Here is a 15,005-nt window from a genome sequence, read left to right on the forward strand (position 1 = left end):
GGCTGTTTACTCTAGTAACAGAGTTGCTAGAATATGATGGTTGAATGTATTTCCCTTGCTGTTATTTGGTGTCTTGACTGACATTTCATTTCAAATCAAGTAATCAAATACCTCCACTTTATGTCCAAACATTTGTGGACACCTGCTCATCCAGTGCTCCTTCTGAAATCAAGGGTATTGATAGTGAATCTGCAGAGTAGAGGCTGTTACTGCACTAAAGGAGGTACAATGTTGAAACACTGCTGTGAGGATTTGATTGCATTCAGCCACAAGGACATTGGTGAGGTCAGGTACTGATGTTGGATGATTAGTTCTGCCATTCCAGATCATCCCAAAGATATTGGATGCAGTCACTGCAGATAATGCAGTTCCATTGCTTTTGACTCACCAATGGGACTATCTGGATCATTTTGAACGTGATAAATAAAATGTGCAATTGTTAGAACATTTTAACAATCCACATAGATTATTTTAGCATTATGATTGGTTAGCTTAATTCTACTGCAATGTTGCACAGATTGATTCATTTGAGTGTTTAACAGCATTTTAGAGGCATTTTCTGTTACTTGTATTTTAGATTTTTGTCTCTGATTCAGGTATAACTTGATCATTACACATTTTTTACATTACAATATTTCTAGATATGCTATAAATCCAATTGTATTTTTCCACACGTTTTAAGAACTAATTTGTTTGGGTATATCGTATAGCAAGCATGCTGTAAAATTTATGTTGGTAGCTAAAAGGAAAAGGCCAAAAAAAAAAAAAAAAAAAAAGAGACACTTGATGCAACATACTCGCTGTGTATTTCTTTTTTTTATTTAAGGCAAAATAGGTACATTCTTAAAGAACTCACTCATGAACAGCAGCAAAGATAATACCTGAGGAGACAATTAAGGCTGCGAACACAGCAGTCAAAAAATGAACCTGAATAGAGAACAACAGCTAAACCACCGCAAACAGTCGATGCTTAAAGATCTAAGGATAGGAAAATACACAAGTCTTAGCAGAAGTGCAATATTGCCTTAAACTAAGGCTGAATGTCAGAATGTCTGTGGGATTGTCTTTGAATTCACACACTCATACAAATTAAAGTAATCAATGCGCCTGAGATAATACACTGCATGCAAAAGTTTGGGCATAATTGGTCAAAATTTGTGTGAATTAGGCCAGTAGAAAAGAAACTGTTCTCCAAAAGTCATTAAGTTGAAAACATTTTTCAATATTTTGTGCAATTTTATAGAAAAGAAAAAGAAATTTGAGCTCTTAGATACCATTTACTGTCTCAGTTCTTAATTAGCTTCTTATGACATGACTTGTTTACAAGCATAGGCTAGGAAAGGCCAGGTGATGCACATTTCAAAGCTTAAATACTCTGGCTCCTCAAATGCTCTGCTAAGCCTTTTTAAAATCAACCTTTTGCAAGGACAAATGAAGAAGGGGCACAAATTCCCTAAACAAAAGCCAAAGAAGGTACCACCTGTGCAGGGTGCAAAAACATTAGAAAAATGTTGAAACGATGTGAAAGATGGAAATAAGAAAGGAAATGTAATCTTGCTTAAAAATGTTTACTCTTGAGCTGTATGCCATTTAGACATCATCTCATTTTCAACTGTTTACAGTACCACAAATTATGACCAAGGTTGAGCAAACTTATGCCAAGCATAACATATGGTGAAAGATGTCTACAAAACTAACAAAATCTGTGCCTGTTCTGAGCTGACTGCTGTATAATTCAGAGCATGTCTGTAAAGTTCAGTGTTCTTAGATAACACATATTGCCCTACTTGCAAAATGCATACTGTGCAGGACTACAGTGGTTCTTCTATGGCATCAAAAAGAATACTGTTTGGCACATTCGATTTTGAAGAGTGTGGATGGACTTTCCATTACTTATGTGGATGCATAAGTAAACGATCATATAGCAAAACTGAAAACCAGTAAAGGAGTGTGTTCTCTGCAGAGTGTGGAGTGAGCTTATAATGTGATTCTTACAGCAGGTCAGGAGGGATCCCAGAGGATACAGCGACAGAACCCTTCCTTTTATAGGCTTTCTATGGTAGGGTGATCCAGCACTTGGTCCTGTTGCTGTCTGGAGATTTCTGGCAGACTCTCAGTGGCAGGATTAGGAAAAGCTGCAGAGGAGGTTTCGCATAGGCTGGAGTCTTAACAGAATAAAAAAAATTTGTGTCAATGAACACAGCTTTTCTGCGGTTCACCTTATTTACTTAGCCTAGTCAACAATGCCTTGTCTTATCTTTATAATTCTGACAGTTAATATGATACAAAAGCTAGATAACCAAGTAAAATTCCTGTCAATGTGTAAAACAGCTAAAATATTGGGACACCAATAGTCTTCCTAAATCAGTTTTTCCTGCTTTTGTTGCTAGGGAAGGCTTTCTACTATATGTTAGAACATTGCTATGAGGATATGATTATATTGAGCAACTGAAAAAAATCAGTGAACTCAGGATGTTGGATGATCACCACCCCACTGCATGCCCAATCCCCAAATTCAACCCAAAAAGAATTGGATGGAGCACCATCATTTCATTTCCCACACCTGATATTAGGCATTGTGCCAATAAGTATATATATTTGTTTTTTGTCTGCTGTTCTATTGGCAATACTTCTCTATAGGCACTAGAAGGTGTGTGTGTGTGTGTGTGTGTGTGTGTGCATGTGCATCTGCACATCTGTGCAAAGTAGGTGAATGGATTGATTAGAAGGGGTGTCCACAAACACTTGGTCATATAATGTTTTTGGACCGTTTCTTTTCATTTTCCTCAATTCGCTGTTTCATTATTTTTGCCACTGCTGTTCATCTGCATGATTTACGTATAAGAAATGCAACATCATTAAATAATAAGATTCACATTGTTATGGCCCTGATCGTAATATTCCTGCTCCTGCGTTGTGGTTGTTTTTTTTTGCGTGTGTGTACTGCAGGATGCAGTCCTGCGAGTGACCACAAGCATAACCAAAGAACATTTTCAAGAAACATTTTCAGGACTCCTCTGCTTTGAGGACCCGAAGACCAATTCGGCACTTTACACTTTTTTTTCTTTTTTTTTCAATTTAAAATAGAGAAGTAAAAAAAGGCAAATACATATTTCCTTTCTGTTTCTTATCAATAAATAAATCTGTGCTAGTAGTTGGTGTCCGGTGTTTGGTGTGGTTGAGGGTGTGGGGAGAGCGCACACTTATTCTCTGTTATGGCCTGACCCTAGGCCATGTCATAGAATCACCACACTGAATTTGACATGCTAATCCTAATATTTACCAACTTATTCTAATTTCTGATCCACCTTACAGATTATGCTGTATGTACATACTGTAGTTTCATCTGATAACTGTCCACTGTACGAGATTCAATAACATAATCAGCAAACCAGGGCTGTGCCACTTCAGCCTTAAAGGGCCAGGTTTAACAACACAAACTTCTACAAATATACACTTGGATGGAACATTTCCAGTCTGTCGGTGCATTAATGTATTTATATTTGTATGCCTTATATTAGCTTACAGTAACAGAACTATTCCCATTAATGTTCAGAAAGAATCAATCAACATATAAATGGGACTGCAAAGATACTCCATGATGCTCCTGTTCCCATTCTGTGTGTGACAACTCATAGTTAAAAAGTTTTTTAACCAGTTTTCCACTGGTTTCTTTTCATTACTGAAAATTTAATTTAACTCAAAAAGAAAAATGCCAAACTGATTGGTGTGTTTAAATACAGCAGATATGAACTAAGCATTAAAAGATTAGTCCTTACTTTGTATCCTCTGCAGGATCTTTATGCGTTTAGATCTCAGGGAGGCCATTTCTGCAGTGACCTAACAAGAGAATTTCTCAGCATCAGACATTTCTAAACATGCTAGTTAATTGCAGGGCCCATATTATGATGCATTCTTTACTTTGCGCCTTGAGCTTTATATATGATGTTTAAGTGGTTGTATTTAAACTGTTAGGCTATATATATTTAATGTAAATCCATATTTATGGCGTTATAAAAACACATTCAAAACAGGCTTAACAATGCTTACAAACTACATCAAATTATTTTTTTTATCTATGATATGGCCCTTTAAATAAGCATGACATTTTTTGCAAGACAGCTCACACGAATCTATAACCCCTTTGTATTGACAGTTAACATGTGTATTTTTTGGTGATCACATCTGTTAGCAGACCACAGCAATGCATCAGGTTCAAGCCATTTACACTGAATGATGAACAGTGATAAACAAATATGATAAATGCATGTTGGTGAAATAATGCAACTGCATACCTGCTGTTTAATCTCCTGCAGGTTTTGAATGTTGCTGATGGCAGCATGTAGAGCAGACTGAGCCAGGAGCAGTTGACTGTTTACATCCTCCAAACTGATACTCAGTTCATCCTCTTTCTGAAATGCTTCCAGCAGTTCACTCAGTTTCTCTGAAGACAAAGTAGAATAAATTCTCACTGCCAATGAGAGATCATATTCCTGTTCTCTACAAAACACACTTCTCCCACTTAAAAAAATGAGAGAGGCCTGTAATTGACATCATAGGTAGACCTCAACTATGAGAGACAAAATGAGAAAAAATTCAGAAAATCACATTGTCTGATTTTTTTTGCAAATATTTGCAAATAATGGTGGACAATAAGTATTTGGTCACCTACAAACAAGCAAGATTTCTGGCTGTCACAGAGCTGTAACTTCTTCTTTAAGAGGCTTCTCTGTCCTTCACTCATTACCTGTATTAATGGCACCTGTTTGAACTCGTTAACAGTATAAAAGACACCTGCCCACAACCTCAAACAGTCACACTCCAAACTCCACTATGGTGAAGACCAAAGAGCTGTCGAAGGACACCAGAAACAAAATTGTAGACCTGCACCAGGCTGGGAAGACTGAATCTGCAATAGGCAAGCAGCTTGGTGTGAAGAAATCTACTGTGGGAGCAATAATCAGAAAATGGGAGACCTACAAGACCACTGCTAATCTCCCTCGATCAGGGGCTCCACGCAAGATCTCAGCCCGTGGGGTCAAAATGATCACAAGAACGGTGAGCAAAAATCCCAGAACCACACGGGGGGACCTAGTGAATGACCTGCAGAAAGCTGGGACCAACGTTACAAAGGCAGTAACACACTACGCCGCCAGGGACTCAGATCTTGCAGTGCCAGACGTGTTCCCCTGCTTAAGCCAGTACATATCCGGGCGCGGCTGAAGTTTGCTAGAGAGCATTTGGATGTTCCGGAAGAGTATTGGGAGAATGTCTTATGGTCAGATGAAACCAAAGTAGAACTGTTTGGAGGAGAGCAAATGCTAAGTTGCATCCAAAGAACACCATACCAACTGTGAAGCATAGGGGTGGCAACATCATGCTTTGGGGCTGTTTCTCTGCAAAGGGACTAGGACCACTGGTCCGTGTACATGAAAGAATGAATGGGGTCATGTATTGTGAGATTTTAAGTGCAAACCTCCTTCCATCAGCAAGGGCATTGAAGATGAAACGTGGCTGGGTCTTTCAGCATGACAATGATCCCAAGCACACTGCCAGGGCAACAAAGAAGTGGCTTCGTAAGAAGCATTTCAAGGTCCTGGAGTGGCCTAGCCAGGTTCCAGATCTCAACCCCATAGAAAACCTTTGGAGGGAGTTGAAAGTCTGTGTTGCCCGCCGACAGCCCCAGAACATCACTGCTCTAGAGGAGATCTGCATGGAGGAATGGGCCAACATACCAGCAACGGTGTGTGCCAACCTTGTGAAGACTTACAGAAAACGTTTGACCTCTGTCATTGCCAACAAAGGATATATAACGTATAATAAGTATTGAGATAAACTTTTGTTATTGAATAAATACTTATTTTCCACCATTATTTGCAAATAAATTCTTTAAAAATCAGACAATGTGAATTTCCCTTTTTTTTTTCTTTTCTCATTTTGTCTCTCATAGTTGAGGTCTACCTATGACGTCAATTACAGGCCTCTCTAATTTTTTTAAGTGGGAGAACTTGCACAATTGGTGACTGACTAAATACTTCACCCCCCCCCCCCACTGTAACATGTAAATTTGTAAGTCTTGAATTAATTTTAATACAAAAACTGTAGAAAACTCAAGAAATGTAGAGTCAGAAAACTAATATCAAAATGTTTAAAAAGTAATCAAATATTAAGGCAGATAAATCAATAAATAATGATTTCCCTAATGTATCTTATCATTTTATAATTTTCCAACCTGTTTTCAAAATGCAATTGTACAACTGTAGTTTATAAAATTGCAATCTACACTACATAACCTGTTACTGAACATCAAAAAAGCACTTACGTTTTGGGATCTCTACATTCACAATACTAGTGTCTGGAGCATCCTTTGGGAAAAACAATAATTAACATTCAGATAAAATGTACAATAAAATGAACAAAATTAGATATTAGATCATTAGTGCCTGCACAACACAGACCAACATATTCACCATACCTGCTTTTCCTTTTTTATGTGTCTGATAAGCTTAAACTCTGCTGTCTTTTCTGTTTTAGAATCATCCAATTTCTCTGCCTTCACATTAATTAAACTGACACCTGGCATTAAGCCATGTTGTGTCTCAAAAGATGGAGCCAGAGCTTTGGCTTGTTCTGCTGTATGGGCATCTTTTCTCCCAGCCGCTTCTGTGACAGGCCCAGAGGTTCTGTTTGACAGTGATGTCACATTCGTTATGGCACCTCTGATGCTTATTCTTTCCATCGTCTTGCTTTTCATTAATGGAGTTTCCATTGGCTGTGAAGTGAGCTTTGTTACTGATGTTTCCCCATTATGCCTCTCAGCACTAGGACCTGGAGAGGCCTCTGCTGGCTGTGTTCCACAGGTGTTCTCGCTCAAGGGAACTACTGAGGAAGACGGAGTTACATCATCAGAGCTGATGGATTCCCACTGGAAACCTTCATCCAAAGCAAAGTCCTTAACTTCGTCCAGTTCTAGTGGCCCAGACGTTAATGGACTCAAAAGCTCAATCCCAAACCTTAATGAGAGCAACAATATCAGTGTTAAAACATGCAGAAAAAAATGCATGTGCATTTCACAATGTGTAAGGCCATTCTACCCATTCGGACATACTGAGGCCTATGGAATTGCCTATGACTGGGACAATGTTGGTTGCACCATAAATGTTATTTTTCTCTATATTGCAGGTCCAAGTAGATAATTCTTACATTTCTTCTACATTTGATTTAGAAGATATGCATATGAATGCTATAGGAGATCTGCATCACACCCACACGTTCCATATTCGTGCATCAGGAATTACCAACAGCCTCACCTGGGTAAGCCCTTCTCTTTCTGCAGTTTCCTCTTTGTTGCTTCATCATAAATCTCCTTCCAGTTCACCTTCCACTGGGAGCTTTTAGAACTGATGAGCTTCTGTAGTGCAGGTTTTAATACCTTAGGCTCACTACCAGTCTTGTTTGGCCTCTGAGAGGTGCGGATACCTCTGGCTACATTCAGGTTGGGCTTACTTGCTTCTGTTTTGCTGACAGATCGATTCAACAAGGCCGGAAGGCTATGTTTGCTATGTGTAAGCTCTTTTTTTTTGTGCTGGTTGGTCTTGGTCTCTTTCAGCAAATCTGCTAGCTTGTACCCACCTGAGGGCATCCTTGGTGGAGAAGACTTTCCTTTAATCTTAGCTTCCAGCTCTTTAGTCTTGTGGCACTGTTTGGAGGAACCTCCTCCAGCTGGTTGAGAACCTGAAGACGGCTTCTCTAGAGAATTTTTTAACATTGATGATGTAGCTGTCTTTTCTTTGGCAAGCTTGCTATTCCTTAGATTTCCATTGCCCACATGTTTTGACTTGGGTTCTTCTGTTGACTTGTTTAGCTCTTTAACTCCATTTGCTGCAGAGCTGTCCAGATTTGCTGAAAAACGAACAAACAGACCCTGATCCTTCTTAACTGGCTGATGCATCCTTTGTGGCATTGTGGATAAGCATGGATTTACACGGCAATGGACCAGTGATTGGGCAGGTTTACCAGAAGTCTCAAACCCTTCACTGAAGCTGGAATATCTACCATTAATGTCTGTTTTGACAGGCTTTTTCACAGGGGAAGAATTTGGGGGGTCAGCAGATAACCTTTTCCTATTTGCTGACCTGCTCTGTTGTGAACTGTCCCCATTCTCCTCCGGAGAAGAAAACATTGTGCCCAATGACGGGGACAGGTCATCACCCAAGCAATACATGTTAAATTGCTGCCAGTAGAAATTGTTCATATAGCCTGCAGTCTGGTTGGACCCATGGGCTTCTTCCTCATATAGAGGTTGTGACTGCTGGTTACTCTGTGTTATCTGGTAATTGTTTACATGGACCTTCTTCTTCGTCAGCCAGCTGCAATTAAACTCCTTGCGGAACTGTGTCACTTTCTTTGCCTTCTTCCTTCTCTCTCTTTCTTTTTTCTTTTGCAGCCTAAGGGTAGGGAGACATAGGAAATTACAAACATCTTGCTGATATTATCCTGAGACTCTGAGGTCAGGTAAGCTACTCCTGTTATTCCTAAAATACAAATACAAAGTATGGCACATTTTTCACAGCTTTTCATAATTCATAATCACCATCATGTCAAAACCTCATCTTTTTTTCTAGAAATTGTCTGAAACCATTTCAGTCTCATTACTTTACAGCATTTGTTCCTTTTTATATGCAGATGCTGTTTTGAAGCTACGAAATATTGTTACAACAGTGACAAAATCCATTTGCTGAAGAACCAGAAGTTACAAAAAGACTTACTTCAAAACGCGTCGTTTCTGATCTCTCTCGGCACAAATAGCAGTCAGCTCACCATCAGTATAATCCACTATAAACCCCTTTCCTCTGCACCTGTTCTTCTGAAGGTTGACCAGGTTGGTAACATGTGCAGGGGTCATGATGTGTCTCCCATACTGTTCCAGCCCCAGTATGAAAACCCCACAGGCCCAACACTTGTGCATTTGCTGACTGTGAGGAAGGGTAACACACAAAGTTGTCTTCAAAACCCATAACAGAATAAACCTATACTAGTAACACAAACTAATACGTAACATGTCTTTCTTCTCAGTACTGTGTAGTTACTAACCACCGTTATCTACAGAGATGCACGCACTGCATGTCGCATGTTCCAGCAAACCTACCTGCCCATAAGTTTCTCGATTGCTTCATGGTGTGCACAGCTATGCATATGCTTATCCAGGTTCTGTTCAGCCAGGGAAAGAAACAGGACTTCAGGTCATGGCCCTCATCAAAAGGAGCGTTACTGTTACCACAAAAACTAAAGGTAAAGGTAAGACCCCTCAGTCTCATTTTAAGAACAGAAGTCAGAAAAATTCTAAGCTATTTCTTTTAGCACAGAGTAGCAACACTCAGGAAGCATGGGTTCACTAACTTTAGTAGTGCCACCTGATAACATGTCTGATAACATGATGCTGTGATACATTTAGAACATTTTAAACTTGATCAATCCCACCCAGCACTGAAGAGTTCATATGCATGGAGAAAATGAAGTAAATTACCCCTCTGGCTTTCACAACTGAACAACTGCCATTCTGATAATACTCCACTTCCCTCAGTGTTGATCACCTCACCTTTTGTTTTAACTGGACAAGGCAGACAGGACATTTCTGCAGTTGTTGTTGTTGTTGTTGTTGTTGTCGGGGTTTCATGTGACGTGGAGTCTTTTGGGTTTTGAACCTCATTGCCAACTATTGCTGACTGCTGCTCAAACAGTAAGGTTTCCTCGCCTCCGCACTGTAACACACAGTGGTTGTAGAAACGGCTTCAGCGTGGACAAGTTACACATTAGCAGACCTCTGGTCAATCCCTGAATCACTGTAAGCGCGGCTGGCAAAACCCTGGGGATAAACCGGAGTTAAGAGAGGCTCGGGCAGCATTTCCCACATCAGAAATAAACCTAAACAGTTCGCTGTAAACTTCTTTATCTAGCACAGCCGACTCACTGCCCTCACTCTCCACATGGATGTCCTGCAGTTACAGAGGTGCAGAACTCCATTGTGAATGTAGCTAGCTAGCTTTAGCAGCTCTGCATCCACACTGATTTCAGGTCAGACGCAGTGAGCCCTCAGGTTTTACCACACCCTAATAAACTCTTGACACTGGTATTTGAGGTTTTAGCGCCACCAATCGTCCAAACACTGACCAGTATGTTTGATGTAATGCGAATTTTGTAGCTGCAATAAAAAAAAAAGTTATCTTTCAGTATAAAAGCCCATTCTGTCCTTCTGCCCAGCTGGAGCTATTTAAAATAAATAAATAAATAAATAAATAAATAAATTCCCCTTGACACCAGTGATTATTTTCTCAAACTCATTGACTTATTGAGAATCTCCAAATAATGGCATACAACGGTAAAATTATTTGTGCTTGTTAAAAAAAAACACTGGTACAACCACGCTATTCCAGATTTTGGAGCATTTCTATTAATCCATTTATCACGAAATTGTTGAAACTGACTCAATGTAAAGAGCAACTGTCAGATTCAAGTGGAAAACGGGAAAAAAAATGGAGATACAAGGTTTGGTTATAAGAAATGTACGCACGCAATTGAGTTGCACGTGAACCAAAGACAGCGCTTTCTGTCTTAGCGTTACCGTCTATAGGGGGCGCTGATGGCGGAGCGTGTGTGTCAGTAGGTCAGGAGAGCTGGTGTGATCTGCAGGAGTGTGTTTTTCAGGTTTAGCACTCTGCAACATTATTAGTGCGCTTTCACATGTAGATTAAGATTCAGTGTTAGTGGACTGTTCTCATGTGTGCCAGAAAGGGTTCTGCGTTACCCTCAACAGTCCAGGGTGACAGGGTCCGGATTCATTAAGAGGATGAACACATCGTCCTTCATCGACACATGAAGAGTTCTCACGTGTTTAGACTTTGCGCTCGCAGGGTCGTTTATGCACGGCGCGAGTTTTTGGTTGACATGCTGGCTGGTTTAAGATGTGCTGAGTTGTGTGCCAGCTTCTATAAGATGTAGAAGCTGTGCCGGTTGGTGTGACTGCTACTTTAAGATGTCTTGGTTTGTGTGCCAGCTTCTATAAGATGTGCCGGTTGGTGTGACTGCTACTTTAAGATGTCTTGGTTTGTGTGCCAGCTTCTATAAGATGTGCCGGTTGGTGTGACTGCTACTTTAAGATGTCTTGGTTTGTGTGCCAGCTGCTTTAAGATGTGCCGGTTGGTGTGACTGCTACTTTAAGATGTCTTGGTTTGTGTGCCAGCTTCTATAAGATGTGCCGGTTGGTGTGCCAGCTGCTTTAGGATATGCCGGTTGGTATGACTGCTACTTTAGGATATGCCGGTTGGTATGACTGCTACTTTAGGATATGCCGGTTGGTATGACTGCTACTTTAAGATATGCCGGTTGGTATGACTGCTACTTTAGGATATGCCGATTGGTATGACTGCTACTTTAGGATATGCCGGTTGGTATGCCAGTTGCTTTAAGGTGTGGTGAGGTGTGTTCCAGCTGCTTTAAGATGTTCCGGGTCATGTGCCAGCTGCCTTAAGATGTGCCGGGTTGTATGCCAGGTGCTGTAAAATGTGCCAGTTGCTTTGCTTACTTATTTAAGGTGTGCTGGTTGGTGAGTTGGCTGCTTTGGGGTGTGTTGGTTGGTGTATCGGCTGTTTTAGGATGTGCCGGGTAGTGTGCTGGCTGCTTAAAGATGTGCCGGTTGACATGCTGGCTCATTAAATACGTGCCGGGTGCTGCGACACACACGTCAAAAAAAAAAGCTCCAGTCCACACCGCGGCGCTAGAACCCAGTTCATCAGGGCTTTATGCAGAGAAGAGCAGAGTGCGGAAACAACACACGAACCAGCCCGCAGCTCTAGATCTACACCACATTTCAGCTCATTTCTGAGTGGACTTCTTTCTCTCATAATGTGCACAGGCTGTGTGCAGAAAGAGTATCCGGACAGGGTGAGTAAATCAGTGGTTTCTGAACACTGTGATGAGAGAACTACTGTGATGTTGTAAATCCTGTACAACATCGATCATCTCGTTATTGCTTTAAGTGCGTATCATGGAAAAGTTGATCTCAACGTAGGTCTAGAAGAGGCTTCAGTGCTCTTCATACATTCACCTTCTAAGTGAACGAATCTTCAAAGGTGACAAAATTACCTGAGGTATAAAGCCCCCCAGCGATTGACTGTGGAGGAGTGGAGCTCCTTCCAATACGTCTGGAAGTGATACAACATCAGTACCTGACCACACTAATGCTCCAGTGGCTGAATTCAGTCAAATCCTCATAGCAGTGTTCCAGCATCTAGTGGGGGAGGGGGGGTGCTTTAGATAGTCCTATTCTATTGGCAGTAGCTACTTCTTTACATGGACTAGACAAGCTGTGTGTGCATTTGCACATCTGGTCTGCAATAGGTGCAACTTAATGTAGCTAAATATATTCATTAGAAGGGGTGTCCACAAATGTGGACATATAGTGAATGTTTCTTTAACTAGCAAACTGTTTGGACACTACAGTGTATCTGGAATATGTGTAGATTTGATTGGACACTACAGTGTATCTGGAATATGTGTAGATTTGATTGGACACTACAGTGTATCTGGAATATGTGTAGATTTGATTGTTCAGGAGAACCATTTCTATAAACTAGAGGTTTATTCATTTTCCTGTTATCTGCTGTTTTATTGATTGCATCTAAAAATTGTTATTGTTAATGTTGCTGATATTAAAACCTGGAGCCATCTAATCTGTCTGTACCGTGTGTGTAGTGTTTGATTAAGTGATGAGTTTTTCCTAAATCAGTTCCAGTAACATGCTCTCATTGGGATGTTTCCAGGGCAACACCTGCCTAGACAATGGCTCCTATCTTATGAACTTCCTGGGCTGTGCCAACTGTCATCAGCGAGACTTCGTGCTGATCAGCAACAAGACCATGGTGGATGAAGATGAGGAGGAGATTGTCACTTATCTCCGTGAGTAATTTCGGGAGTGAAAGAGAAGTCAGTAAATACCACAGGCCGTCTGCTAAGATGTCACTCAGATGAGTATCCTCATAAGCAACACTTATTTTCCCACAGACAAGTGCAAGAATTGTGATCACGTCATTGCAAGACATGAGTATACCTTCACAGTGGTGGATGATTATCAGGTAAGGAGCCCCCTTAGTAGATCTTGATAGGAAGAAACTGGTGATTGTGTAAAATAGTAGTACTACTACCACTAAAAATAACAATAATAAAGGAATATTTGGACAAAAAAGATGTATTGTTTTACTGTCTGATATCTGATCCAGCATTGTCTTATGTGGTATTGTGTATTTTATTGTAGTGCTGATTGGTGAGGTACAAGTTAGGTACAATAGCCTTGTAGGTCCAATGCGGAATTAAACAGGCAAAACATGTCTTGGCTGATTGACTGAATTTGGGGTACTATTGTGCAAATTAGTCCTTGAAAGCAACACTATGGAAATTGGCATTTCTCTGCCCTGGGCTCCCCTTACAGTCAGAAAGTGTAATTATGCTTTGAGCCACCCTTAAAGGACATGTTTTTCTGAACCAGTTGAGAGATACAGAAGGGTCACTGAAAGCGAAAGAAGCATGTGGACTTAGGCAGTAGAGTAGTATAACTGGATTTTACTGGAGTGTTATCCTGCCCGCTTCACCAGAGTTACGTAGTAGCAATGACAGCGGCCCTATTCTCCCTATTAGTGTGTGTGTGTGTGTGTGTGTGTGTATATATATATATATATATATATATATATATATATATATATATATATATCAGTGGAGCGCCACACTGATTTTAAAGTTAGAGTGCTGCACACATACAGTGAAAGTGCAACCAGACTACGGATTCACAACAAGCAGACCTCCATAACATGACTTGTGTTGTTTTGTTGTTTGTTTTTGTCCCAGGAATACACCATGTTGTGTATGCTGTGTGGAAAGGCTGAGGATTCAATCAGTGTAATGCCAGACGATCCCAGACAATCTGCCCCGCTGTTTTAGACCACCAGAAAAGAGACACAGAGATAAAATTTGAATAGATCCTCTTCTTAAGGGTGTACCACATGAGGATTTCATCCATAATCAGCTCTGGCGAAGTACACCATGTCCATGTCAATGACTGGTTAATTGTAGCCCCTTTTTATATTTTTTTTAAACTCCACTTACAGTAGGCATCAACATTGTTGCTGACATAATTTCCCTTATGAACATGTTTGCAGAAACAGTATAAAGGGTGTATATAGTCTAAGGACAAATAACAATAATGTAATGTTGGAATTACACTGAAGTAGTGTAAACAAACACACTCTGTATGTTTGAGACACATGCAGTGTATTAGAATACATACTTCAGATTTTCTGATTGCGGGTCAGAGACCCATGTATGGTAAAGTGTTGAGTACTTATTCCACTGCATTTCTAGTAAAGATTTGAACCGTGTCAAAATAGTTTTGTATGCTTTGTGTAACTGAAATAAACTGTGCCATGACATTTTCATTTAACCAGTTAATGTGAATTCAGAGTGGTTTAATGTGAAATGTGCTCTTGAGTAAAAAATGTTCACAGTGATTGTGATGGGAACCAGAAATGATCCAATGTTTCTATATGAAAACTGCAATACCCCTAAAAGTTACCTCTGCAAAAACACATAGAAAAGGTTATGACATACATGTGGGACATTGTAAGGTAAAACAGTACAAAAGAAAATTACTAACCATTACATCATAAAACTTGGTCCATAGGTCCACTAGTAATTTTGGTAAATAAAATTGCTATAATTGCATTACTGACATTGGGACCTAGGGGTGGGCAATATAGTAAAAAAATTATCATATATGTAAAGACAATTTCATGAGGCACAATATTTTGACAATGTTTTCAAAGTGAGATTCTTAAAAACTGCTGTTCAAAACTTTCCTATATGGAGTACAGTGATTTCTATTCTACATCTGCTGCTCATCTGATTAAACAGCACCAGTTTCACTCTTTGTAATGAACTGTGCAGTTGGTCAGTGTTTA

At 40.1% G+C, this 15,005-nt stretch overlaps 2 protein-coding genes across 2 annotated transcripts; one reads left to right on the forward strand and one right to left on the reverse strand.

Moving 5' to 3' along the window:
* Positions 1 to 891: 891 nt before the first annotated feature.
* Positions 892 to 9,821, reverse strand: znf106b (zinc finger protein 106b). Its single transcript, XM_072656357.1, has 9 exons — positions 9,599 to 9,821; positions 9,149 to 9,210; positions 8,769 to 8,975; positions 7,311 to 8,447; positions 6,476 to 7,013; positions 6,323 to 6,365; positions 4,296 to 4,444; positions 3,780 to 3,840; positions 892 to 2,165 (listed from the first exon to the last, which is right to left on the reverse strand). Exons 1-9 carry the CDS (start codon positions 9,707 to 9,709, stop codon positions 2,044 to 2,046), a joined length of 2,430 nt encoding a protein of 809 aa, XP_072512458.1. The 5' UTR covers positions 9,710 to 9,821; the 3' UTR covers positions 892 to 2,043.
* A 1,857-nt stretch (positions 9,822 to 11,678) lies between these two features.
* churc1 (churchill domain containing 1) lies at positions 11,679 to 14,496 on the forward strand. The gene is made up of 4 exons (XM_072656371.1): positions 11,679 to 11,940; positions 12,819 to 12,954; positions 13,060 to 13,130; positions 13,897 to 14,496. The coding sequence occupies exons 1-4, from the start codon at positions 11,902 to 11,904 to the stop codon at positions 13,987 to 13,989; spliced, it is 339 nt and encodes a 112-aa protein (XP_072512472.1). The 5' UTR covers positions 11,679 to 11,901; the 3' UTR covers positions 13,990 to 14,496.
* Positions 14,497 to 15,005: the final 509 nt, after the last annotated feature.

This window comes from Salminus brasiliensis, chromosome 1 (genome assembly GCF_030463535.1).
Source record: "Salminus brasiliensis chromosome 1, fSalBra1.hap2, whole genome shotgun sequence".
Classification (NCBI taxonomy): domain Eukaryota; kingdom Metazoa; phylum Chordata; class Actinopteri; order Characiformes; family Bryconidae; genus Salminus; species Salminus brasiliensis.

Bases quoted from the DNA above. Each gene is read 5' to 3' on its own strand.
- churc1 (XM_072656371.1), top strand. From the start codon at position 11,902: ATGTGCACAGGCTGTGTGCAGAAAGAGTATCCGGACAGG. The intron at 11,941-12,818 runs GTGAGTAAATCA...GGATGTTTCCAG, and splicing joins AGAAAGAGTATCCGGACAGG to GGCAACACCTGCCTAGACAA. The intron at 12,955-13,059 runs GTGAGTAATTTC...ATTTTCCCACAG, and splicing joins GGAGATTGTCACTTATCTCC to ACAAGTGCAAGAATTGTGAT.
- znf106b (XM_072656357.1), bottom strand. From the start codon at position 9,709: ATGAGGTTCAAAACCCAAAAGACTCCACGTCACATGAAACCCCGACAA. The intron at 9,211-9,598 runs GTGAGGTGATCA...CTGGCTGAACAG, and splicing joins TTGTCCAGTTAAAACAAAAG to AACCTGGATAAGCATATGCA. The intron at 7,014-7,310 runs GTGAGGCTGTTG...GCTCTCATTAAG, and splicing joins AAAGAGAAGGGCTTACCCAG to GTTTGGGATTGAGCTTTTGA.